The sequence below is a fragment of the Ambystoma mexicanum genome, chromosome 1p (genome assembly GCF_040938575.1).
Source record: "Ambystoma mexicanum isolate Mex_15411 chromosome 1p, UKY_AmexF1_1, whole genome shotgun sequence".
NCBI classification, from domain to species: domain Eukaryota; kingdom Metazoa; phylum Chordata; class Amphibia; order Caudata; family Ambystomatidae; genus Ambystoma; species Ambystoma mexicanum.
Genome location: NC_090921.1, coordinates 424,193,889 through 424,221,481, shown reverse-complemented (window position 1 = coordinate 424,221,481; position 27,593 = coordinate 424,193,889). Strand labels below are relative to the sequence as shown.

Here is a 27,593-nt window from a genome sequence, read left to right as displayed (position 1 = left end):
GGAGTGAAGAAGATTGACACCTGAAAGTATAAAGTTAATTTCTGGCATGTCCGTCTCAAATACACAGAAGGAAGTTAGAGCCTTGATAGGTATGGCTTCTTACTGTAGGTTATGGATCTTAAACTTCTCACTAGTGATAAAACCGATGTTGGCTTTGACAAAGAAGGGCATTTCTTCGCCATTGCCATGGAACACGGAACACCAGCACTCATTTGAGTTGCTCAAGACTGCATTATGCTCGGCACCAGTTTTGGGCACACCAAATTACGAAAAGGTCTTTGTGTTGTTTGTGCATAAATGTGATGGATGTGCTTTGGCTGTAGTAATGCAGGTACATGGAGGGAAGAATAGGCCATGCGGTCACTTTTCTTCCGCTCTTGATCCTATAGCATGCGCTTTGCCAAGATGTTTGTGAGCTGTCGCTGCTGCTGCTGCGTCTGTAAAGCAGAGTGAGGGAATGGTCCTAGGCCATGATCTAACCCTGATGGTGCCTCACTCTGTAGATGTTCTACTGAACAGAACCCAAACGCAACACCTCACTTCCACACGGTTGACGAGATATGAATTGATCTTGTTTGCTCCTCTCATTCAAATTAAGAGGTGTCGTGTTCTTAATCCGGCTGAACTCCCACCTTTCCCGCAAGGTACTGCTTGCAGTGACGAAGAGTCACACAATTGTCTGTATGCTACCGAACAAGAAACAAAGGGTAGAATTGATCTAAAGGACACTCCTTTGGATAATGCACAAGGGGAACTGTTTTGTGATGGCTCCTGCTTCAATCTTCCGGATGGTACATCCACAGCTGCTTATGCAATCACCACATTGTGCACGGTTGTGGAGACCAAGAGAATCACGCATAAGTCAGCGCAGTCCGCAGAGATTATAGCATTGACCTGAGCTTGTGAAATTTCCAAAGGGCTTACAATAAATATAAATAGCGATAGTCAGTATGCCTTTGGGGTGGTTCACAACTTTGGGAGACTTTGGTCAGAGAGAGAGTTTTTAAATTCACATGGCACCAAGATTCAACATGGCTCCCTGATAGTACAACTGCTCTCAGCGCTTGCGCTCCCTACTCAGTTAGCGGTCGTGAAATGTGCAGCACATCGGAAGATTGTAGATGATATTGGAAAAGGGAATGCTTTCGCGGATCAGATAGCTAGACAAACTTCCACTGATCTCTTCACGGAGATGTATGTTTCAAGGGAGACTGTAGATGCCTATGCAATGGATGAGGGTGTTGGGTCTGTACCGGATATCCAAGCTGATGCCACAATGCAAGAGTCTAAGAGGTGGGCTGAAGGCTTGGAGAAACTTGATGATGGGTGTTGGGTGGATACAGTCGACGGGAAATGGCTGCTACCTGACGCCTATGTCATGATGATGGTCATCATGGCACACGGCCCTACACATGTTTGTGCCCAGCAGGTTACGAAAATGTTAGAGAAAGTTTGGGCAAATGACAAGATTTCAAAAATTTCCCAGCGCTATGTCCAGAACTGCATGATTTGCCTACAACACAAGGTGGGAAAGGGGACATCAACTCCAAGGGGAAGTTTTGGGCCACCCTCTGTCCCATTTGAAGTCATCCACTTCGATTTTATTAAAATGGAACGATGCAACAATCTAAAGTATGTCCTCGTGGTCATTTTTGCTTTCAGTAAGTGGGTCGAGGCGTTCCCTGTCAAAAATGCTATAGCCATGACCACTGCAAAGACCATGTTAAAGGACTACTTCCTGCGGTTCGGGTTGCCAAGAGTCATCTGGTTGGACAATGGTCCACATTTTGTCGCTGATGTAGTTCTGCAGATATGTGCGGCATTGCATATTGACAAACGGTTCCATTCGGCCAGACACGCTCAGAGTGCAGGACTGGTAGAGAGACACAATGGTATCATCAAGAACAAGCTCGCTAAGACGTGTGCCGGCACCAAACTAAAATGGCCGATCGTGTTATTATCCATGCGTACAACCCCTCAAACTAAGACTGGGCTTTCTCCATTTGAGGTGGTGATGGGGAGACCTGACAATATCTGGAATCTTCCTAAATGCAAAGCTTTGAAGAATGTCGAAAATGTATTACTTTCAGGTTATTGTAGTCAGTTGACTAAAAACCTGTATTTGATTTATCACCAGGTACGAGAAGCTTTACCTGTGCGATACGAGGGCCCGGGCCACAGCATACGGCCATGGGGATTTGGTGCTTGTAAAGGCTTTTGAGCGATCCACTTGCCTTGCCCCCCACTGGAAGGGCCTGTTCCAAGTCCTGCTGGTCACCCAGACTGCAGCGCGGGTAGCAGGCCGACGTCACTGGATACACACGTCGCATCTGAAGAAACTTCCTCATCCAGTGCCACACGTTACAGAAGAAACAGAACCCCTTGCTAACGCTGCAATCAATGATCCCAAAGCAGTAAAAAGCGCCAAGAGTGTGTCGGAGTATCTCTCTGAGCCCGTGAGGCTTGGGGAAGCCGCCATTTTGTCTCCACACTCTCCAAAAGTTTTGCATCTGGAAACTGCTGTCCCAAATTCAGCATCTGCACTTGTCTCTGATATTTTTCTTCCAACGGGAAGTGACGACAAATTGTTTCCGGATCAATCAGTACCAGGAACAGAAAAGTACAATCTACGTCCAAGAAAATAGACATACGGCACGGTTCGGCTGTGCATTCGGAGAAGGAAAAGAGTCATCGAGGGCTTGCTTTTTGCCCAAATTTAAGAAAAGGGGATTCTTTTGGTTAGGGTTGTGGAAGGACTAAGAAGTCACTACGACTGGGGTGTCGCCAGCAACGAACATTGGGGTTTCCATCCGAAGACTACAATGCCTGCTACTGCCACCCCTCGTATTGGACTTGTTAATGATCGGGTGACCAGCCGGGACAATGGACAGAATGCCTGGGCCCGGAAAACGTATTGCTGTGTGTTTATGATAATATTTGGTTTTATAATAGTCACTGTGTTAGGCCTTTGGTACTTTGAAGAAACTCATCCTTTAGAGCCTTTGCTGCTGACTGAAAATGTACCCATTGTTCCTACACCTTTTGAACATTTGCATACTTTGTCTCCTAGAGATTTCCAGCATAGACAAAAATATCATAATACTTTGCTACTTATCATGAACGCTACACATGCCATCTTTAATAGGTCCAACTGTTGGGTCTGCTCACATTTCCTGCAACATGTGGATAAGGGGCTAGGTTGGTATATTCACCCTTTACCTTTGACAACTGCTTGTTATGCTTCTCTCAGAGCACTATTCTCTGGACGTTGGAACGATAGCATCTCGGGGAACTTTGATGGCACTAATTAGAATAGTTTTGAGAAACGTGTTTTGACTCCCCTGGGATGCTCGCTTTTCGCAAAGAGGACTAAGCTCAACATTGCTTCTATTAGACCTTCTGATAGATTGTCTCGTCCTTTCCAGTCTTTGATTTCCTTTAAAATGGCTCCGATAGGCAATAAGGACTCCATGCCGCCTTCCTACACTGTTAACCATAGCCCCAATTCAGTTTCTTTCTGCATACAGAGGAATGGCACTCGGTCAATGAGGGATTTTAAAGGTTGTGCCAAGGTTGCAAATTTGACTGTGGAAGACAGACCTTTGTATGTAGGCGAACCTGCCTATTTTGTTTGTGGTAATGTAGCATTTCTATGGTTACCCAGGAATTGGCAGGGAACTTGTTATCTAGGAATCCTATTACCTGGGGTGTTCATAGCAAGTACTGTAGAAGTTTCAAAGGCTCGTCCACGGCGGGACGAGAATGGTGACACTCCGGCACAGGTTTTGGAGTTGTAGCAAAATCATTCCTTCCATTCTTTGGGCAGATAGCGAATTCCGAAGACATCAGCAGACTAGCGAGAGTACTGGAGAGAACCATCAACCGGACCACCGATATACTCCATAACATGACATTAGAGCAGAAAGCGATCAGGTTAGTAGCACTTCAGAACCGAGTGGCATTAGATGTCGTTCTGGCTGAATGTGGTGGAGTATGTAAATTAGTGGGGTCCGCTTTCTGTGTTTTCAGTCTTGCTGATCATTTGTTGTTCCTTTGTTGTTGTATCCAATGTCTACCTAGTATATGTTTGATGCTAGCGGGATGCTGCGCTCAGGTGATAGGTGCGATAGGACATAAAGTGTATGCCCCGGATAAAACCTCCAAAGAATATGTACTGAAAGAGATTTTAATAAACGATCTGATGGCAATAGATATTTCTGACAGCGATTCAGGGTGTATGGAGGATGATGCATGGAGTTATTTGCAAGGAGATCAGAAGTAGTTTAGCACTTGGCATAGGCCAAAAGGAGAGTTTGTCAAACTGGAAATTATATTGTGCCTCCTATTACTATGAATATATATATATTGGCCTACGCCAAGCTGCTAACAAGCTACTTGTGAAGGAATTTGTGTCACAAGGTCCTGACCCTAGAATCAAAGTAAACTGCCATTTTAGGTTCTCTCTCCCTGTAAAGTCACCCTGTGAGTTAAAATGGTGAGCGATGTCATTCAGAATAGAACACGGCTGTCATGACCCCTGTGTACAGCTAATATGTAAACTGCCTGCAGGCCACTTGTTAGGGTCATGAACTGAGACCTTGTCCTTTGCTGACCTGTTTGTAATGGATTACCTGTGTCAATGAAACTGATCTATGAACATATATTAACTGCAATGTCGTTTGAATAACTGAATGGGAACGCCTGTTTAACTACATTGTATAAAATATGTCCTAAGGCTTAATGTTAAACCTAGAGAATACACTGTTGCCATTTTGACTTGTTGATGAGTAAACCAAAGATGAACTAGGTACATATAGACGAACAAATTAGAAGCGAACCTGGCATGAACCCTAGATCAGTAATGTATTTATGGAATAGTTAACCCGCAGTAGGGCTGGACAGCAGGCTGAAAATTGTATTAAAGCCCGACTGTTTCAATGAATATTCCTACTCACTGAGCACACCGAACCACGCTGGAGTTCGCTGTGTTGTACTGAGGGCCGATAGCTATCTGATTTGTCCTTGACTTTTTGTAACTGTTTAGCATAAAATAAAGACCTTTGTATGTTCCTTTGTAACATGTGTTTGGTGCATTTCCTTTTTGGGCTACCCAGCCTCATATTATTTCTTTGTTTTCACAAGGCAATGTCACATAAACCAAGATGCAGCCATGGGCTTGGAGGAGGGAGGGGTCTCTGTATGTACTCCCCCCACCCCACCTTCAGACTGTATTCAAGTAGCTCACAGCATTGGAAAGATTGCCATGGTAGGCTGGATTTCTTGGGCTGCAGTTTCCCCTCCCACTCTTTGGATGGAAACAGAACTTCATCACACACCAGCTCGCTTTCTCCAAAGTCTTCTCTTGATGGTAGATTCACCACTGGGTGATATGGTCAAAAGTCCACATTTGCTTGATGTCCTTTTTTAATGTTGGACTAAAATCATCGGGGCTGCAAACTCAGAAACCACCTCATAATTTATGCATGAGTTTCTTTGTGTGTTGCTAACCAGGTGAAGAGTGTGTGTGTTGTCAGTTAAGAGTTGAACTCACTCAACAACAGCATTGGAGCCCAGAATCATACACTCAGAAAATGTATACGCACACCGACACACTCAGCTTTGGCAAACACAGACACAGACCGACCAGCCACCATACAAACACTAACAGCATTTCAAAAGACACACAAAAGAGTGAATCAGTGGAAAAAAACATGTTTAAAGAGGTTCCCACAAACATTGGGAGTGGCAACACTCCAAAACAACACAAAAGTAATGTCTACAAGCATTTAGCATTTATAACTAGTAACCTCAGCTCTTTTTAAATAAAACAAACATATTTGATGATGATATATGTATAGGATACAGGTGATCCCGACCCTGTAGTTACTGTTAAGTTTCACTCTTCATAGGAAGGGCTCCTTTTGCCTTGCTTACTCATATTGATGTTGTATAAATCTTCCAACTAAATATAGGGCAGACCATGATGGTATATTAAAAAAAAAAACATTCGAACCACTGCCATGTGTAGAGGAGGAGCTAAGTACCCACATCTCAACCACTTTGCCCAGAATGCCTCTACGTTGGAAATCAGAGTATGTGACCTATGCAGTATTGAAACAACAGATGCCAAAGGAAATCCTGGAGGCAAGGTTCCCGTTGAGAAAACCATACTTGCATTCAAAACAGTATGATGGCTGTATAAACAAAATCCCAGAGGAAGCAGGACGCCTGACTGACGAAGCAGATTGGTGACATCATGCGAGAGTCGAGCTGACGTACATAGTAGGGATGCAGAGGCGAGCGAATGCCAGATATTCTATAAGGCATCAAGAAAGTATCAAAGATAAGACACATCTTGGGCTCAAGATGAAGAGGCTTATGCTGAAGAGACAATGCCATTATTGAAGTCAATTCACGCGTGTACCAATGGAAAATAACGCAAGCAGACGTTTTCATGAGGCAACTTTATCGTAAAATAGATTGTGGCAGGCACCAAAGTATGGATACATAAGAATGAGTAAAGAATTGATTGTCCCAGTATCAACTATAAACAGAGCTAAAGGAGAAAGGCCATCTTTTCCACATATGGCACAGTTAGAAAACAAATGAATTAAAGGACAATTTCAGAAAGGTGAGGTTGAACGAGCCAAGAAGCCAATGTCGTATATGGCTGAGAAGAAAAGAGATTAGTTACAATCTTGTGAAGGAATGAACCTCCTGTTCAGAAGCTTGGAGAAAACAAAGAAGACGTCCGAGGCTCATTGGAAAATAGTCCTTTTTAATACACTGAAAGCTCAATTTTGTGGTCTCCAGTCATGTGGGGAGAAGGAGTTGGACGAGCATGATGGTCACACCTACGCATGACGGCAGAGCGCGCCTCTACTCTCCTGTATCTTCCAGAGCAAAGCAACACTCCCAAGGACAAGTTCAAAGGCTCTAATTGACAAACGCCCACTGAGGTGATGATGTATGATGTTCTAATTGGTGGCAAGCGGATATTTAAGACTAACTCACCAATACCTGGCAGTCTGGTCTGTGTGCGGCTAGCGTGGGTTGAAGGATGCCGACGGAGATCAGAAGCTAACCAATGATAGAGGATCGCATGATTGGGGGTCCTATAGTTAAGTAGCCATTAGGACGTCATGTATTTAGTGACGTTCATAGAGACTGTTTTGAAGCAAGGGCTTAGTTGCCCCACCTGATGTTAAGAAACCCATCACCTTTCTCACGGCCATAAGATGAGTATGGATTGTATACTTAGATGTTCTCTTAGACCCCATCACTCTCTTCAGTAGGTTTTTGTAGTTTGCTACGTAGGATGATGTTACTAATACGCAGGTTATACGTCACCTATATCGAGATTTTAGTATAAAAGGTGTGCTTTTTATGAAGTTCGCTGAGAGACTTTACTATGATACGTCCAATGACGTTCGTTGTACTCCCTTGTTTTAGATAATTGATATTAAAACAGTTATCTTTTTTCCAACTTTCAGAGTCGTTACGTTTATTGATGTTTGAGTAACCTCTGCACCCCTATAACTCTCAAATGTATTGCTTACTTGTCTCAAAGGGCTGGAAGTTCTCCAGTTCACATCAAATAACCATGATGCCACATATGACAACACAAACAGGCACATAATCCCACTCTCAATATGACTCGGTCAACAAAAAAGAAGAGCTAGAAGAGAAAAAAAAGTCTGTTCCCCGATTATGATCAATTGACTTTTAACATGAGGGACACCAAAATAAATATCTTAACTACAAAAACCAAATTGAAGACCGGATTTCCAAGTGCGATCGCATGACAGAGACAAGTCATGAGCAGTGCCTGAAAGTTGTAGAGCCATTATTTTACGATGATGTTGGCACACTTATATTGTATTAAGAAACCATAATTGGAAAGGTTAAGGTTTTTTGCATTGGAACCATATATTTCCTGTAAGAAAGATTTTTTGTTGAATTTCTATGTTTTTGTTATATTGATACTTAACCAGAACATCAGCTTAAACAAAGCTTTATATATGATATATGGGTATTCTATAAAAAAAAGTGATTTTGAAAGGCTTATAAAAAGGCATATAAATGTGTGTTCTATTGATGAATGTGTGCATAACATTCCCAAACCTATATTTAGCCCAACCCTTGGTGCAGTTATTCACTGGACAAACGAATTATACGGGTTACCCAAAGAAAATACCAAAAGCCATTCAAACTCCCATAGGGAATTTTTGCTTTCATGTAGCCCAAAAAGTAATAGATGGATCAACATCAAACCCGGTCCAGCAGTAGCCTTCTTTGCCAACGTAGTCTAAATAGTATATATGTACATGCATACAAATGTTCATTTTTTCATTGTTCATCGATCAGCATCCAAATATGATAGGTCTGGAAAAAATCACCCAACACATGTGCTTAACAAATGGATTTGGAATTGAAAAATGTATTTAAAGATTATAGAAAATTTCACAATGGAATCCCTTTATATTTCATTTCAGCTTGGGGTGCTTTCCCCATGGGGGTTTTACCTGTTCTTGAACTTTAGATACCTTACAACAGAGCTTATTTTGGGAAGGGGAGAGAAAATGTTTTCCCCATTTATGCCCGATTGAGAAGATATTGACTCAGACCCCTTAGAAGGACAGCATGCAACATCTTCTGTTGCTTTATATTTATTCTCGCCATTGATCATACATTGAAACTGATGATGTCATCACTCCTTTTCCCTGTATAGCTTCTCCCCATATGGCAGGGGACAGCAGCCGCTACTTGATCCTGACCGTGGGGGTGGCTATTTGAGGGAGGTCTACATGGGGGGAGGTGACCCTCAGGGATGGTGAAGTAACATCATTGGGTGAGACATGATATTTCCCATTTCCTTTTAAGGAAGGATATCCCTTCCATTTCTCATGCCTTGATGGCATACAGTGATCATCCCTTCAACAACCCGTAAAGCCTGCTGACGGTATCCCCCAATTTTCTGTAACAAACAGAAGGACAAAGACTTAGAGGAGGTAAAGGAGTAGAGTGATGCCAAATACTCAGCAGAACCAGAAGGAGCAGTCTAGTACTCCTAGGAAGCTGAATGTCTCCAAGCAACTCCCTTCCTTAAAGCAGGAGTTTAAACACAGAAGAAGAACTGACAGTAACTGAGTTTTGACCGGCAAGTCGCTGCTGGGAAAACCAAGCTGTGAGATCCAAAGGCGGACAGGAAGACAGCGAGAGAAGAAGGACTTCAGGTGCTGGTTTGATGTGCTGGGATAGCAGCAGGAAGAGAAGAGGACCCTTCAAGACTTCTGGAGGAACCGGGAAGCAGTACAAATGCTGTCTGAACTTTGAGAAGGGCTCAGGAGTGAAGCAGGAGCCACGAAGGACGTGGTAGCCACCAGATTAAGCTGGTACGCCCGTGAAGTGGAGGCGGGATGCTGGGATGCTACTGTATGTTTGCCACAAGATGTCCGGAGAACACCAAAGAAAGCTGGTGAGCCCTGAGTGCCAGATATGTGAGTCGGGTGACCCTGAGCAAGGAGGTTGGGTCACTGGGACATTTGATAAAGAAAGTGAATGAAAGTGGGTTTGAGACCCGGTACTTTGATAAAGGTAAGGCACAATATTGGAACTGTATGAATACAAGAAATACAAGAATAAAGAGATAACCTGGCAGGGGAGTGTACCAGGCATCTGGAAATTTCACAAAGGAAGTAAATAAAAGTGGGTTTGAGTCCCAGTGTTTTGATAAAAATGATGTAGAATATTGAACTGTGTGAATACAAGAAATACAGGAATAAAGATAGAAACTGGCAGGAGAGTATACCAGGTGTCTTACGAGTCTGTTCGACCACACCCAATTGTGTAGAGGAACTACGACAGGGAGCCAGGCAGGAGAGTATACAAGGTGTTTTGTCAGAGAATCCAAAGAAAGAATCATGCCCTTAAGATTGTGAGTTGCATTTGTGACATTTTAAAAAGAAAATCCAAAGGAAGATTCATGCCCTTAGGATTTTAAACTGCATTGCATGTGAAAAGGACACCTGGGAAAGGAAGTACTTTCCTCTTGAGTGATTTTCAACACCAAGAGGAGCGGGTTATCCTCTTTGGCTACAAAGAACTTGGTTATTCTTTTGGAACTTTTGTTATGGTGGCGAGAAGGGAGCCATTCCCTGGAACTGTGACCACCACCATTTTAACTTGAACATTTCTGCACTTTTCAAGCCAAAGGCATTACTCTTAGCACCTTTTAGTTACTTTTAGAATGAGATGGCTAGGATATGATTTCGGCCACAAGACAGACTCTTTGTTTTTGGTGGAGGTAGGGAAATGCCTCTTGGAGTAGGGACAGTTAGGCATTTCCAACCCCCTTTATTATGTGAATAAAGGTTTGCAACCACAAACATGAGTCCTCTGTAACCGTGTCTCATTTCTGGTTCCTCACATGTAGGAGAATCAGATATATGAAATTAGTGCATTGATGTATTTAGGTACCATTGTATGTGTGATGGCAATCAGTTGGCAGTTGTCTGCTTTTTAGTTGGATATACATTTTAACATTCTTTTAAAGTTTCATTTTGTTATCACTGCTATTATAAACTATCTTGTTCAGATGCTTTAGTGACATTATGTGTTGTGGGCTGTGTAAAATTGTGCAATATTGTATCTGGGTTAATTGCCTTTTCAATAGTTATAGGAGTGTTTCTCCCAAAATAAATTATATTTGATGATTTACGTATATGTATTACTTTAAGTGAGTGGACAGTCTGCAAATCTAATTTTGCATCTGAATCCAGGAATGTTATTGGGGGATGAAGGTTGCTAAACTGTGAGCCTAGCATCTCTTTTGTGTCTGACTCCTGGTTGCATAAACCTTTGAGGATGAGCATTTCGGAACACTCTGGATCATGCTCTGATGCTAGGGAGCCAAGGGAATAACATGTCAAACAGGCCTGGAACAAAGACGAATGGATGAGCATAGTGATGACTAATGGATAGAACTCCTACTCACCACACACTACTACTAAACCAGCAGCAATCAAAATCATAAAAGGTGAAACAGACAAAGCTGACAGGTGTTTATCCTTCGGGTCTTTGCATGGGCCAAGCGCAGGCTATACTCCTCATTGGGGATGTAAACTAGCACAGAAGCAGATCAAACACCAACAGTACTGTGGTACCACAATACAAATGGTCCCACCAAGGTTCTATAAAAATAGTATGCAGAACTGGAAAGAAAAGGGGAACTCTGTGTCTGAAGAGAGGGGTGCACAGGCAATCATTTCTGGAGCAATGTCAAGTTCACAGGTCTTTAAAAAGGCAGACCAGGGGGTCTTACTAGTCAATAGGGCCCTGTTAGAATGGCCAGGGGAACAGAACTACTTCAGATACCGTTAATGCTTTTTAGCCCTTGCAGAACAAGGCTGCGGTGTTGAACGATGCAGGTGTGCAGGAGACGCTGCCCGATTACACGTAGCACACATCGCTATGTCCATGCTTCCAAGCATTTAGGAACCGAGATTCAGAACCTCTGTGGCAAAGCCCTCGCAAGACAAGGCTGTGGTGTTGTGACGCAGGTGTGCAGGAGATGCTGCTTTATTACACGTAGCACACATCACTACGTCCACCCTTACCAGCCTTTAAGAACCGAGGACCCTCTGTGGCACTGCCTACGCAGGACAAAGCCACAGTGTTGAGCGACGCAGGTGCGCAGGAGACGCTACCCAATTACACGTAGCAAGCACAGCTACATCCACGCTTCCGAGCATTTAAGAACCAAAGTTTGGACCCTCTTTGGCAAAGCCCTCGCAGAACAAGGCCATGGTGTTGAGTGACTCAGGTGCGCAAGAGATGCTCCCGATTAAACGTAGCACGCACCGCTACGTCCGAGCTTCTGAGGCTTTAAGAACCAAGGTTCGGACCCTCTGCGGCAAAGCCCTTGCAGGCCAAGGCTGCGGTGTTGAGCGACACAGGTGTTTGGTGGTGATCTCAGCCTCCAGTCTGCAGCCGAAAAATAAGAAGGTGCGGGGAGAGTTAGCTTCGTTACACTCCACACAACCCCCTTGACCTTGTGCCCTTTCTCCCTCTTGCATACACATTGTTCCCCCTGCATATGTTCTTCACACCCCCGCACATGCTCGCTTCTCCCCTGCATACATGCGCACTCTCCCAACTTAGGCCACATGCACCCCCCTGCTTCTCTAGCCATGTGCACACCCTTGAATCAGGCCACGCCACAACTTAGACTCTGCATGCTCCCTCGCAACTTAGGCTGCATGCGCTCCCTCACAACTTGACCACATGCGCTCCCTAGCAACTTAGGCCGCATGCGCCCACTGCTTCTCAAGCCGTGTGCGCTCCCTCACATTTTAAGTCCCTGTATCCTGCCCACGTTTTCCACCTAGCATTCCATACCTTCCTCTCGCATCTTGGCCCCTCCCATTCTCTGACCTATTTTTTTTATTGTATTGACATTGTGTTGTGCTCTACGGTTTTGTCATTACATTGCATTGCCTGGATTCTTTACTTCTAGGTTCGTTGTTGTGTATTGTATCTTGTTGATGGTTCTGTATTGCATCTGATTTCAGAGGTCCATTGTTGTTTGTTGTGCTCTCCTCTCGCTCCCTTTCCTGTCCCCCACTTGTTGCCTCCCTAGTGTCTGCCCCCCAGCACTACCCCCTACCCAGTGCTTGGGCTCTGCTCTTGCTCTCCCGCGCCCCCCTCTTTTCTCCCTGCACCCTCTATGGTGCTCTCTGTCTCACCTATCTTCTCTAGCTGCAGTTCTATCGACTATCCTATCCCTCTCTCTAAGTCTGGTAGGAGAAGCACAAAGGGACATCCTGGTCTACAACGCAGGCCTCTCCATTGCAGATACCTACACCAGTGCTTTCTCCAGATAGACCCTTACCAACATCCTCTTTGTTGTTCCTTCTCCAGGCCTATGAACCCCCATATGGTCTCTGTTCTCTCTCCTTTTCCTCTTCTCCCATTGATGGTGGCACCGAGTGGGAGGCCCTCCTAGCCCCTTCCACTCCAGACCATCATTAATGTTTACTTAAATGGCACCGTCTGGTCCAGGGCCCTCAGGCCAATTTCCCCCTGTTTGATAGATGCTTCCAGTGCCATATCAACTTCCTTTCCTCTCTTGCTATCCCCAATTACCCCTCTCTGGCTCCTCTGCTGCCTGCTTCCTCAGCTACCTCTTCAGCACCCTCTACTGCTTCTCAGGCCACCCTATTGCCTCCGTCCTCCGCTACTTCTCTAGCACTCTTCTTCCTCTCCTACTACCCTACCTTCTCTTTCTTCCTCCTCTCCCCATCCAACACATCCGCAGGGTGCATCTCTGGCCTGCACCCCTCTACGGATGCCATTCAAATGTGGCAACTTGCTTCACATCACTACTCTCAACTCTTGCTCAGATTTCAAACATTCCCTGACATCTGTTGTCTCCTGGAAGAGCTTGATTTGGATGTACTCTGTCTCACTGAGACTTGGTTCATTGCCAGCACGGTCACAGGCTTTGACACTCCCCTTCCTGATGGCTACAAGATCCTCACTGAACCCAGAACCAACCGTTCCGGCGGGGGTGTAAGCTTTATTTTTCCCGGACCGGATCCCTGCTTCTGTCATTCCAATGCAGGACTACTCCTCCTTTGAATGCCTTGTCTATTGGCTCTCTATCTCTCCTAGCCTCCCTCTCTCACTGTGGCCACTATCTACAAGCCACCTGTGCAGGTCGCCCTCTTCCTCTCCGAGTGGGCTGACCTCTCCTCCTCCCTCCATGCCTCTACCTCTCAACGTCTCCTACTTGGAGACCTGAACATCCACCTAGATGCTACAAGCCCTTCTTTGGGAGTCTTTTGCAATCTCTGCGACTCTCCCTCTCACTATATTCTTCCCTCTGTCCTGACTCACTCTGATCTCCTCAGATCTCCCCCTCTCTAACCCTCTCACCATCCTCTCTTGGAGTGACCACTTTCTCCTTTCCTCCCACCTCTCTCTCTAACCCTCAGGTCAAGCAGACTACAGCACTGCCATCTACTTTCTCGGTCATCTGACCCATGAAGCGTGTGTCAGTTGAGGCTTTCGCCACTACTTTCTCTCCTCCTCCTGCACCTTTGGCTGACTCGCACTCTGACACAGACCTCTCTAACCTTCATCTCTCTATCTCTAACACTCTGGATGTCCTTGCCCCTGTCATGAGGATCTGTTTGAAGCCCACATCCAAGTGCAACTCTTGGTACGATTTCGACCTCGCCACCCTTAGGCGCGAGTGTAGGGTGGCTGAGAGAAAGTGGAGGGCATCAGGCGCACCTCCTGACAAACTGGCCTGTCGCCCGCTCCAAAGGCAGCACAGACTCTCTGCCCTTTTCAAAATCTGCAAGGACCTGGCCAATCCTGTTGCCGTCTCTACCTCTCCTGTTTCCTCCCAGGAGCTCTGCACGGCATTGGAATGTCATGTCACCACTAAAGCTCAGGACATCCTTTCCTTTCTCATGGACCGACCCTCCCAGGTCCAACTGGGGCCTTTCCCCTCTTCTATCTCTCTCTCTCTACTTGTGGTGTTCTCCAGGGGTCCAACCTGACTTTTCAGCTACTACCTGGTACCTCTTGCCCACCACATTGCTAATATCTGCTCCAATTCCCAATGTTATGCAGCTGACACCAAGCTCTCCTTCAGGCTCCCTTCAGCCACCTCTGTTCCTTCTCTCATACCAGACTGTCTGGACACAATTCAGGAATGGTGTGCTGCCAGCGATCTCTGCCTTAATGCGAGTAAGACTGAGATCCTTCTCTTCGGGGCACCTGCTCCCTCCTTTCTTCTATCTCTCTAGCTGCCCACTCTGGGGCGTCTTCGCGCGCCTTCCTGTGAGGCTAAGAGCCTTGGGGTCATCTTCGACTCTACCCTCTCCTTCTCTCCTCACATCTCTGACATCTCGAAGAAGTCAAACTATCAGCTACACGTCCTCATAGGTATTCTTCTATTTCTCACTTTCCCCCCGAAGCACACTGTTTCCAGAGCCCTAGTGCTCTCTAGGCTGGAATAGTGCAACAGCATCAATCTAAATCTGCTTGTCTCTACTCTTCGACCTTTCCAACTCATCCAGAACAGGACTGCAAGACTTGTCCTTGACCTCAAGCCCAGGAATCGTATCTCTCCTGCTCTGAAATCTCTTCACTGGCTCCCTGTGGCTGCAAGGATCAAGTTCAAGACCCTTTCCACCATCCACAAGACTTTCTGGGGTCTGGGACCGTGATACCTTCAACTTAATCTCTTCCTAAACATCCCCTTTCTTGAGCTCTCCGCTCATCCATCTCCAACTCTCTGAGGGCCGGACTCTTCTCCAAGCAGAGATTGGGGGGCAGATCTCTCTCCTTGGCTGGGGCTTCCTCGGGAACAGCCTCCCTGTCTCTCTCAAACTTGAGCAGAACCACCTCCGGTTCTGGAAGTCTCTCTTCCTCTCCCCTACTGATGTCCCTGACTGATCCGCGCACTGGTCACCTGGCTACCCTCTGAACTTGGGCCGAGGCTCCTGTATGTGCAGTTGCCCTCGCACTGCCTTCGGCTCCGCCAGCACTTAAGGGTTTGTATCTGCAAATCTACAGTCCCTTCTCTCTGCACTTATGAGCCACCCTCTGCCGGCACTTGTGAGTTACCTGCACTTCTCCCTCCCCAGGCACTTCTCCCCTCCCATTTCCCTACCCTTGCACAATCTGAATGACACACAACCTAGTAAGATTGTGGTTTTGTCCTCCCTTTGTTTCCCCCTCCTTGTCCTGTTACGCCTAGAATTAATTGTGTACAGGCGCATTATAAATGTCATATCATTGCATGCTTGTTCTTGGGCTCAACAAAGTCGAGGCAGAATACTAGGCACTTTAAATGGGTCGAGTCATGGCCGAGACATGTCGAGTCAGTTGTCCCAATGGACCGTGGCCAGTATAGTCAGCGCAAGAAGGTCCAGTGATCCGGTGTGAACCTGTGGCAGTGATCAGCTGTAATCAGGTGAGCAAATGAGGCAGGTGATGGGTTGAGTCGGCATCTCAAATTGGTCTAGTGGTCTTGCAGAAGTCTAACGATGCAAGGCGGTTCTTCAGTGGGGATCAGCTCGAAAACGCCTGGCATGCAGACAGGAGCTGGGTTGAGCCAGTGGCTTGATGGCTCAACAGTGAATCAAAAAGCTGCAAGGGTCCAGGCAGGACAAGGTGCTTTCAAAACTTCAAAAAGCATCTTGAAGTGGTAAAGCTGTCTAGAAAACAGAAGCTGAAAAAGAGGGTCCAAATCGTTTATTGATGTATATGTGCTGTGGGGACCCGCACAGGGTCTCCAGGGGCAAAGTATATCTTTTGCTCTGCATTTCGCAGCCTGGTAGGTCTTGCTAGAGCACTTGCAGGGTCATCTCCAGTGAGCATGTTCCTGAGTACCAGCGGTCTCGGCTGCAGTAAACACAGTCCACCCAACAGATCACACTAAATTTTCTTGTGGGATGGTTGAGGGAAAACGCTTTCCCTTTTCTTGGAGGTATGTCTTTACCTCTATTATAAATAATGTTGGATTAGATTGTACTCACAACAAATTTCCAGATGTAATCCTTCTCTTTCAGATGCCCAAAGACCAACATAGGGGGCTCATCACCTTAAATATGCGTTCTGCTACAGCAGATTGGTTTCCTGCTAGTCTTCTGCATGGGGACCATTCCTGGCTGCTGTTTCAGATATCGTAATAGGAGTCCTCTGTAGCAAGGAAGTGGGGATGGGAGTACATGAGGTTGTTGAGCTCTGGAAGAATCCCAGATGGTGGGACCTTTCTGTGGGCTGATGCTTCTCTCCTGGGTAATGTAACTCCCGCACCCTTATCCTATCTGTCCACATCAAACAGACTCTGTTAATTATCACCCTGTTGGGATTTTCTTTGGCATGTCAGAGACTAGCCTTTGGAGTACTGGACCTCTCCCTGCTCCTTTGGGTCAATTCCTGTCTTCCTTGCAGGTGACAACCCTTTTCCAGGAAAGACAAAGGGCCTCATTACAAATGTCGAAGAATGGCGTGCCCTAGATTGTGAACACTCCTGCGCTAAGCTCTAGGTTTCCAGTGCTCTGGTGATTAGTATTGTAAGGTCACAGATTGGTGGAGGTGATACCCACACCTCTAGGTAAAGTTTAGAAGGAAAGTCCTGGATATCCTGTACTGGTGTAATAGAAAAGGATGAACATCCACGCTCTATGTGGTTCAAACAGAGTAGGTTTATTTAAGTGAAGTTTTATAGTCTTGGTAGTGGTCAGCCAACATATGTTTTGACCTCTGGGGTCTTTATCATGGCTGATAGTAAAAGTACACATATCCAGCAATAATTCGATATTGGTGACAATTTGTGGATTTGGTAACAAGTGTGTGCATCAAGGTGAGTGAGTCAATTCATACATACAATTATTTTATGTACAGTTTGCATTTGCAGTGCAAATCACACAGGAGGTTGTGGTGCATAATAAATACATTTGTTAATGCATAGATTAGGACAGTGCCAATAGCAAAGGAAAAGAGGGGGAGGAAAAGAGAACAGACACAGGTTAGCTTGAGTTTTCCTTTGGATTCTGGCTAGGTTCTAGGTTCTAGGTATATTGGTGGTGCTTATCTATGGTCCGGATTGAGGGGTGTAGGATCTGGAGTCCCGTATGGGGGTCACCATTAGGGAGGAACTGATTCTATATAGTCCCAGTCTTGGATCCTGGGTGCGCCTGCTGGCTGGGAGTAAGGGAAGTATGTCAGAGTGGGTTGGACATATATGTGAAGCATTTGCATCCAGTGCTGGTGGCATTGCTGACTCGCTGGTGGGGTTAGCCATGCACGCCATCCTTTGGTGGGTGCAGACGGCAGCATTGGTTGTGATGCTGGTTAGTAGGCTATTATTGCATATGCAGGCATGCTGTGGTACGTGGACCGGCCTGTTTAGGGGTGCTCGACCTCTTCACAAGTCTTGTGTTGTGTGTCTACATTAAAATACTTCTGGTTGAATGGGTCTAGTCCCCCAGAAAGTGCAAATTATGCTGTCGGCCATGTGCTGGTGGGTGGAAGGTGCAGGTGGGTGGGAGCTGGTCATCATCCTGGTTCCTATTGACCGTATTCAGTGACACACAGTGGATCCGGAATTGTGCCTGACAATTAATAAGTGACTTTTGTTTTCAATAAGTCAACAGTCTGGTTGAGAGGCAAGAGGAGTCCAGGGTTGTGGTTGGAAGGCCCAGTCTGAATATGTTGTTCGCTGGGGTCACATTGTAGCACTTAGTGCTGGCCATCCATTGAGATAATCCGATATTGCTGCTAGGTTGGACATGTGGTTGCTTCTCTGCAGTGGCCTGTGGGGGAGAGAGCCCTGAGTGATTATCGGACGGCTTGTATACATGCTGGGATGGGTGTGTGGCTGGGTGGCTCTGAGTTCAGGGTAAACCTCGGATGGCTGAAGATTAATGTGGGTGGAACAAGTTGGGCTGTGACATTTCGTAGCAAGGGGGACAGTGTTGGTTTTGTTTTGAACCAGTGTGTATTTCAGTGATTAACGTAATTAAACGGGTTTCGCCGGTCCGTGCAGTCATATTATTATGAACGAGTGAGTGGCGCCGGCATGGCGTTTGTGCATTGCCAAAATTCATGAGGTGCTGGTTTGCTTACCTTTTGATTGCTGGTCTTGTTTGGAGCATTGTCCTGGCAGTGTCTGGGACGGGGCCAAGTGTGGTGTTGCTTTATGTGTGCGTCGCCATTTACTTCGCGATGCAGCGCATGCACAAGATTCTGAGCCTTCGTGGCCTGTAAGGCGCATGCATACTGGTGGGTCAGGAATGGATCAGCCCATTGCCTGTTGCGCTAGGGTGGATATCAGCCACAATAGTTTATGGTAATCTCGGCGCAGAGGTGCTTGTTAATAATATAAGATCGGCTAATGTTACCATGCCGCGGATATTCACATTGGCTGATAAGCCTCATATGGTTGGAAACTCAAAAGGCTGAAGGCCTCAAGAAATCGTGGGATATTAAGAGAAGAAATTGTGTGCTGGTCTGATCCGATAGTCATTGTCCAGGGGTGGACCTGGATCATCAGATCTCTATTAACAATGCACCGCCCGTGCATATGGGCTAACTGGAAGGCCAGTTGTGTTGGGAGTAATGCTGCCATCAGTTTTGGTGAGATGCATGGGGCAAAGGTCAAGGGTAGATGAATGGTGGGTTAGAAGGTGGACAGAGAGTGTGAGCCCCAAGCTGGGGCTCTTATTTGTGTAACTCACAAGTGCAGTCCACCTGATAGTCCATGGAAACGAATAATAGTGTGAGACTGAGGTGGGGTGTGGCTGTGTGGTAGACCCCCAGTCTTCTTGGCTAAGGATTGGGATGAGGGGCAAACATGTTGTGGAGACAGGGTGGGCATGGGAGTTTGAGTTGTCCTGGGTAATTGCATGCTGTTGTCATCATAAACATATATTGTAATCGTGATCGGAGTTCAAGCCATTCTCAACACATCTGAAATGGCAAATCATTTTAGCTTCTTGGCGTAACTTGCGCTCTCTGTTTCCGCCCCTTCATCCACATTTTACAGTCCAATGAAGTGGATCTCTCTTTTGTCTTCAAGCTGATGGTTCTGTTGCCAGTGGCTGGCCAAGGGTAACTTGGGGTCTTGAGAATTAATGTTGTTCGAATGTTCTCTTATTCTTGTGCGTAGTTCTCCGATTGTGCTGCCAATATAGATTTTTTCACACATGTAAATAATTGCATAGATAACTTATTTCGTTTTTTGCAATTTATGTGTTCTTTGATTTTAAATTCTTGACAATCTTTTGAAATTTGCAATGTGTTTTAAGAGCATATATGCACACTGAGCAAGACCCACATTTGGTAAAGCCTATGGGGGTGCCTGCGCTGAGCCAATCTGTTGCAACTATCTTTTTGTGTGCGATAAAGGATGGGCTTAGTATATTGTGCAAAGTTGGTCCTCTACTGAATGAAAGGCTAGTGTATGGTGCGAGGTTAGATTTGATATCTTTGTCCATTAGTAGAAGTTCCCAATGCCTTTTCAAGATTTGTTGCACTTTATAGCTGTCTGCATTGAATCTTGACACAAATCTGATGGTAGCATCCTTGTTTGGTTTCCTAACATTTTGTCTAAGTAATGTCTCCCTGGACATGGAGCTGTTCTTATCTCTAGCCACGTTATGTGCTGTGAAGCCTCTGATGTTGAATCTTTGGTCCAGGACTGAACATTCTTTTTCAAATGCTTCATGGGTGTTGCAGTTACGTTTAGCTCTAATTGATTCTCTTTGTGGAATGTTGGTCATCACAGATTTCTTGTTTCTATACTGGAGTGTAGTACAGAATTCGCCTCTGTAGGTTTGTGGCATGTATTCATAATCAGTTCGTTGTTGCTGATCATGATTGTAAGATCCAGAAAGTCGTTGTTCTTTAGCTATTGTACATGCTCATCCAGTTGGTTTGGTGTTCCTCTCCATATTAGTATAATATCTATATAGAGGAACCAACTCCACAATTTGCTGTGTGTAGACTGAATTGACCATTCCGTGTTTCCTCTCATAAGGATGCATGAAGCAGTTTGCCAATGCTGGTGCATAGCTAGCACGCATAGCTATGCCTCTGGTTTGCCTGTAGTATTCACAGTTGAATAGGAATACATTGTTCGTCAGTAAGAATTTCAGAAATTCTTTCATCATTTCAACTTGTTAATGATAAGATGCTGATTTTTCTGAAAGCAGGTGTTCCAAACTCTGTATGGCTATCCCATGCTCTATTGAGGTCTATGAGGCTTTTACGTCAAGTGTGGCCAATAATAATCCTGTTTCCCAATGTACTTCCGACAATATTTTTAGGGTGTGCATCGAGTCCCTTAGGTATGTTGGAATCGTGATTACTAGTGGCTGGATAATGTTGTTGACATAATGAGCTAGCGGCTCTGATACTCCTTCTATCCAACTCATTATGGATCTTCCTTCGGGTACACGTTCAAACTTCTTATGGATCTTGAGTAAGAAGTAGAGGGTTGGCAAGATCGGATGGCTAACCTTTATATGGATGTATTTGTCATCTGAAATAAGGCCCTGTCTTTGGCATTTGTTCAGTAGTAGGCTGTGTTCTTTAAGCAAATCTGTATGTGGATTACTTCTTAGTTTTATGTAGTTTCTGGGAGGTTAAGATGGGTGTCTGCCATTTCGATATAGTCTTTCTTATTCATTACCACTATATTTCCTCCCTTGTCTGCTTTTATCATGATGGTATTTTCATTGCGTAGTTGTTGTAGTATTAGCGTTTCCTCTTTGTTGAGGTTGGTTCTTGTATTGCTGGATGTTGTTCCTTGATCTTCCAGTTTATGTAGGTCTACTATGATTGCTTGTTGGAAAGTGTCTATATAATTCTCATCGAAGGGTTGGGGTGTGAATCCGGATTTGTTCTTAAGTTCAGGGATATTCATTGTAACATCTTCTATTTCCAGGTCCATTATGCAGTCCCTTCTACTGGTAGCATCTTCATCTAAGTTAGTCAGCAGGTATATGTCGTTCAGATCACCAACTGTGATAGTTCTAGGTTTTTTTTTTTTTGCTCTGGTCTGTATATAGTTGGTTTTGTCGCAAAGAATTGTAGCTGTGGTGCATGCACTGGCCTGTTGAGGGGTGCTCGACCTCTTGACTAGCCTTGTGTTGTGCGTCTACATTAAAATAGTGCTGGTTGACTGGGTCTAATCCCCCAGAAAGTGCAAATTATGCTGAGATTGGCACTTGGCTGTTGGCCATGTGCTGGTGGGTGGGAGGTGGGCATTGTAATGGTTCCTATTAGCTGTATTCAGTGAGACGCAGCAGATTCGGCATTGTGCCTGACAATAAGTGACTTTTGTTTTCACTGAGTCAATGGTCTGGTCTCCAACCCACTCTGACATACTTTCCTTACTCCCAGCCAACAGGCCCACCCAGGATCCAAGACTGGGACTATATAGAATCAGTTCCTCCCTGATGGGGACCCCATCCGGGACTCCAGATACTACACTCCCCAACCCGGACCAAAGGTAAGCAACGCCAATATACCTAGAACCTAGCCTTAATCCAAAGGAAAACTCATGCTAGCCCGTCTCTGTCCTCTTTTCCTCACCCTCTTTTCCTTCATCATTGGCACTGTCATTGCATGCATTATGTACCACAACCTCCTGTGTGATTCGGACTGCAAATGCAAACTGTACACAAAATAACTGGATGTATGAATTGACTCACACACTCACTTTGATGCACACACTTGTCACCAAATTCACAAATTGTCACCCATATCTAATAGTTGCTGGATATGTGCACTTTTACTATCAGCCTTGATAAAAAAAAACCCAGAGGTCGAAACACGTGTTGGCTGACCACTACCAAGACTATAAGTCTTCACTTAAATAAACCTACACCGTTTCAACCACATAGCATGTATATGCATCCTTTCCTATTACGCCGGTGCAAAGTAGCCAGGACTTTCCTTCTAATCATTACAAATGTGGCAGTATTCTGGCAGTAAATTTGCAGAAATACTGCCAAACTCAATTGCTGTTACTGCCACTTGGTCCCGTGGAGTTAGCACAGGATTACAAGTGGTAGTAATTCCCAATTTTTGCAGTCCTAGCACACCATGGGGTTTTTTGGCAGATTTACCACTGGTGGAATTACTATGTGGTAAATCCACCGATGCCAGTGAAGTGAGGGATTTATCTCCAGCAAAAAGCTGCATTTCACTCAGATAATTGGTGGATTTGCCACACATTAAATCCCCCTGCTGTAAATACGAAAAGAATTATAATTTGGTGGTGCCCGAAAAGTGGTGGTAACAGAATGACCACCACTTCACTTTTTTCCTGCACGGCCATAGGCTTTTGAGAGCGCAGAGCCGAAATGGTCTTTTTTGGTTTGAACTCAGTGCCAGTGAATAGAGTGGAGGCTTTGACAGGAAGGTCACTAGAAATCAGCTGGCAATCAAACGACACCAAGAGAGCTACAGGCTGCAGGCGCTTGGTATGGGGGAGGTGTCAGCAGGCATATTGCCCTTTTGACTTGGATTTGATATTGCAGAATGGATTTGAACCAGCTAGGGGGGGGGCCTCTACCCCACTTACCATGCGCATTAGACGCTTGAGTATGATGGTGCTGTTCATACTCCTGCTGGTACACTACATAGGTAACCCAAGAAGTCTATTCAGTGAGATGGCTGGCCGGGGTGAAAATGATCGTGACAGGTGGATAGGAAATTAGGAATGCGTTATGGTGAATGCATTTTTAGAGATGGATGCAAACTATAATACTCTTACCTGTTAATACTTGCCCAGTCTCAAATCATCGCCACCCATCATTTAAATACATTTAAAACCGACAAATCTTTAACTCAAGCAGAGGGCACAGAAGCCGAGATGTGTGATATGTGATTCAATGGATAAACTAAAAGTCTGCCGGAAAATTCTTCTTTTTTTATAACCCACTAGATTTAGAACAAAATAAATAAAAAGCACAAGATTACCAGATAAACAGCAAACTCAAACGCAGTGCTATTATTTTTAAACTACATGGTGAATTTCTGTGGCACCTTCGACCACTACAAAGATGAAAAATCACAATGTCGCAGTGATCCAACTGACCTAAGTGGGGTGATGTCTCCGGACATTTGTCGTCATCTTCTGTGATCGGATTTTCAGTTAAAACATTCCTAGTAGCCAGGGAATCGTTAGATTTACTGTGCTCTGTGAAAGGAGAAAAAGGGTTTGTTTTCATTTCTTTTTCTTTGTCCTCATTCATATGTCAAATGAACAAAATATACCACCAAATTCTAGTTTATTCTATGAAAATCATAGGACTTAATCAGTATTAAATAATAGCGCTATGAGAATGTTAGCTTATATGTAGGTACGCTCTCACTGAATGAGCCAAACGACTGACTGCTTTCTTTTATTTCTTTTTTTGAAGCATTCTGGCGACCATTTTGAGTTTTACTCGATACCAGAACTCCGGCGTCTATCAGATATAAAGCAGGTCTATCTTGGCCTACTCTAAGCGCCTAATTCCTAAGGTTGCCAGAGGACTCCATGCCCGATTGCCTGCTGGGAGTTGTAGTGCTGGGTCACTTCAATTGAAAACAATTGACTGAAGCACAGCCCAGGAGTGGTGTAGGGTGTGCATCATGGCGTGGAGTTACCTGGCATTCCTACTAATGCCCTCCACCCAGTTCTACTTGACCACCAAAAGCCTGGTCTTCAGTTAGTTTGACCATACTGACTGCCCACCAACTACTATGAACATAATGTCCACCCATACGTTATTGCGTCACAGAAGGTGGTCTATCCATCACTTAGCATGTTACACGAGGCCACACAAAGCATCAGAGTTACTGTGTCACGAAATGCCTTTGCTATGCCCTTTATGCCTGCACACTAGTTAGCATGGATTGATTAATTGGTCATCAGATTTATTTCCAGAGATGCCTGTCCACATGTTACTGAGCATGTTAGGCTTTGCTAATGGATACTGACTAATACAATGTCTAGGCATTGGTTTCTGTGTACATCGTATTTGCCAACTAGTTACTGTGCCACATATTGTCTACTTCTCGGTTTTCTGATCTCTGATTGTATATGCGTTTCATCTTGGATACATTGAAAGGTAAATTAACTTGCTGGTGGCGTCAGGCACTGTCCATTCCCCCTGCTTTAACACCTCTCATTACCCTCCATCAGGGACACAGTAGGGTGCACACTGGCTTCAAAAGGAGCCAAACTGCAGCACGCATTATGCTCTTTTCTCTACTGTGTTATGCACACATAGATCAGCTCCCTGGACTCTGCAGCTTGCTTGAATGCCCTGCTTCCTGCATGTATTCTAGCCTTAACAGTGGTGCGTCCAGGAGTTATATTTGTGTGGGGAGGGCAGTTACAGTTCCCTCACCTTCCCCTTGCACTTTTCCCCCTCCCCCGCCACCCTGCACTTGCCCGATTTTAATGTCAGCTGGCCTAGTAGCGTTGTTGTCTGTCTTCCCTCCATTTCCTCTCCCTTGCCTCGTCGCCCTTGAAACATTTCTACATTTCATATTATAACATTAAAAAGGTTATATATTACACGGCCTGCCGTAGCAGCCATATAGTTATGGTTAAGTTGCTCAACCCATTGGAAGAGCATTTTTTGGGCTACTTAGCTACTTATAACTTCGCCTCCCTGGACGAATCCTTAAGAAACTTTGCAAAATAAAAGTATATGGTCCCGTCAGATTCGATTCTGCAAAGTTTGATAAGGTTTCGTACAGGGGGAGCAAAGTTGTAGGGGGGTCTCAAAATGTGTGGTTTTCACCATATGCGCAATGGAAAAAAGATTTAGCTCACGTCTACACCCCAAACCGCTGGACAGATATTCACAAAATTTTTGGCTGCTTGGACTGGAAAGCGTGCTTTTGCAAATTTGGTGTAAATCCGTTTAGTAGTAGTTTTTTAAACAACCAAAAAAGAGGTTAAAGAAATGTGTGATATCTCAGTTCGGTCTGCAGACTCACTTCCCTGTTCAGTCTGCGGATAGGCATCCGAGTGGCCCAAGCGGCAGGAGTGATGTCCGCGGACATTGGACACACCCGCTGATTGGATGGTGAAAAGCGCAAGGTGCGTCCATGTTGGATTCGCCAACATCTGCCGGTGTCCGCGAACACCACATCGAAAACATATTAAAAAACACAACGTTGCACCTGTCAAAATAAAGAAACAATCTCAGGGGAGGTGAGGGTGATGAGGATGGGATGGGATATGTCCTTAAAAAGCCCCAAAAACGGGTGTTTTTTCAACTCGGACATCCGCGAAAAGTCTGGATGTCCGGGGTAGTTATGTGATGTTCAAGGACATCTATGCCTATTTCTGCATTGCAGGGTTGGTCAAAAGCAGTTTCTGGATGGCTTGGAACGTTGGCGCCACTCAATGAAACTGCATGAAAACTGGGAATTTCATTTTAGATCCGACTTTGAAATGTTCTGCAAAGTGTGGTGCTGTTTTGTCAAGAGGGAACAAAATTAGAGGTGAGTCCCAAAATATTTAAAGGCTTATAAATGTGGTGCCATTTGACGAATCTGCCCACAAGTCTGCAAAAATATTTTAGAGCTAGACATGAATGTCCTTGCAAAGTTTGTTGGGATTTTGTCAAGAGGTGGCATAATTAGAGGGGGTCTCAACATGTTTAGATGGTTTATAACTTTGTTGACAAATGTGGACAAAAGGTTGGGCAAAGTCTGAAAGCATTTTGCCAAGTGGGGCCAAGTTATAGGACTATTTCATGTACATACATTTTGACATTTTTGAAAAAATAAAACATGGCAGATTTGCAGCAAACTCGTGTAAGGAGCATTGGCAAGGACCTGAAAGCATGTTTTTGCAAATGTGTCCGTATTTTATTTTTTGAAAAGTGTCATAATGTAGGTACAAAAAATAATGATATATCTTTGGTGACAGAGGTATAGACTGTGGCCATGGGCAGTGGGCAGATTTTCCGGGTCATGGCCATGAGGGACCAGCAATGGGGTTAAAGTGGGCATGCTCACCAGGGACTGGCTATGTGGTAAAGATGTTTTTTGTAATTGGTATAGGTTTGAGTGGTAAAGGAAATTCTCCTTGTAGGTACAGGTTGAAGTGCTGGATGGGATTGCAGCAAATATGCATGAGGAGGTTCAGCAAGAACTTCAAAGCATGGTTTTGCAAATATGACCTTTTTTGGGTTGTAGAGGAGTGTGAAAATATAAGTACACAGCACAGTGATATATCTTTGGTGTCTGGGCAATGGACCTGGCCTTCAGCAAGGAGAAATGCGTACTGTAATTTGCTTATTGGGGCTTGCTGTATGGCCGAAGTGGAAGATTTGAACAGGAAAAAATAATATGCTTGCGGTTACAGCCTGAACTGTTGTACTAGATTACAACAAACTTGCACGATGAGCATTAGCAAGGACCTGAAAGCATGTTTTTGGAAATATGTCTTGTGTTTTATTTTTTTAAAGCGTAAGAATGTAAGTAGAAAACTAGTGATATACATTTGGTGTCTGGGTACTGGGCCTGGCCCTCGGCAAATGCAAATGTGTACACTGATTTGCTTATTGGAGAATGCAGCATGGCCGAAGCCCATACCACATGGATATGGAGACTGGTCATTGCTGTAAGCCATGATCACTGGCCGTTGGTTACATTATTAGGGTACAGTGGACACTGAGCTAGGATTCAGGGTAGGTGCCGTGTATAATTTGGGTGGTTTGGTTGTGCTGGGGTCATGGTTTAACCTTATGTCGTAGGCAATTGAACGATGATTTGCACCCCCAGCACCCACTGCTGATAACGACAGAAATAATATATGTTACAAAAATGTTTCTTAAAAGAGATTTAAAGTTCTTTCATGTATATGAAAAGAGGAATTATTATTAACTTCTATACAGTGATGTAACACCATGAAAAATGTTCACTTATAAAATAAAAAATCTATTAAATTGACAGATAATCTGTTAAAGGGATGTTACAGTTAAGATGCATCCCATCCTTGGGACTTCTCTGCTTCAGTAGTTAGCCAGTGGACTCCCACCTTGGCATCC

General features: G+C 44.8%; 1 protein-coding gene across 5 annotated transcripts in view; it reads right to left on the bottom strand.

Moving 5' to 3' along the window:
- LOC138571977 (beta-1,4-galactosyltransferase 1-like) overlaps positions 1-27,593 on the bottom strand; it is a 431,968-nt gene that overhangs the window by 171,120 nt on the left and 233,255 nt on the right. For 4 of the 5 annotated variants that reach the window (XM_069649234.1, XM_069649235.1, XM_069649236.1 and 1 more), the window contains exon 2: positions 23,633-23,734. The exons of the other annotated variant lie outside the window; for it this stretch is intronic. In XM_069649234.1, coding sequence (XP_069505335.1) covers positions 23,633-23,734 — 102 coding nt within the window. The remainder of the gene's footprint in view (positions 1-23,632; positions 23,735-27,593) is intronic. 5 annotated transcript variants of the gene reach the window in all.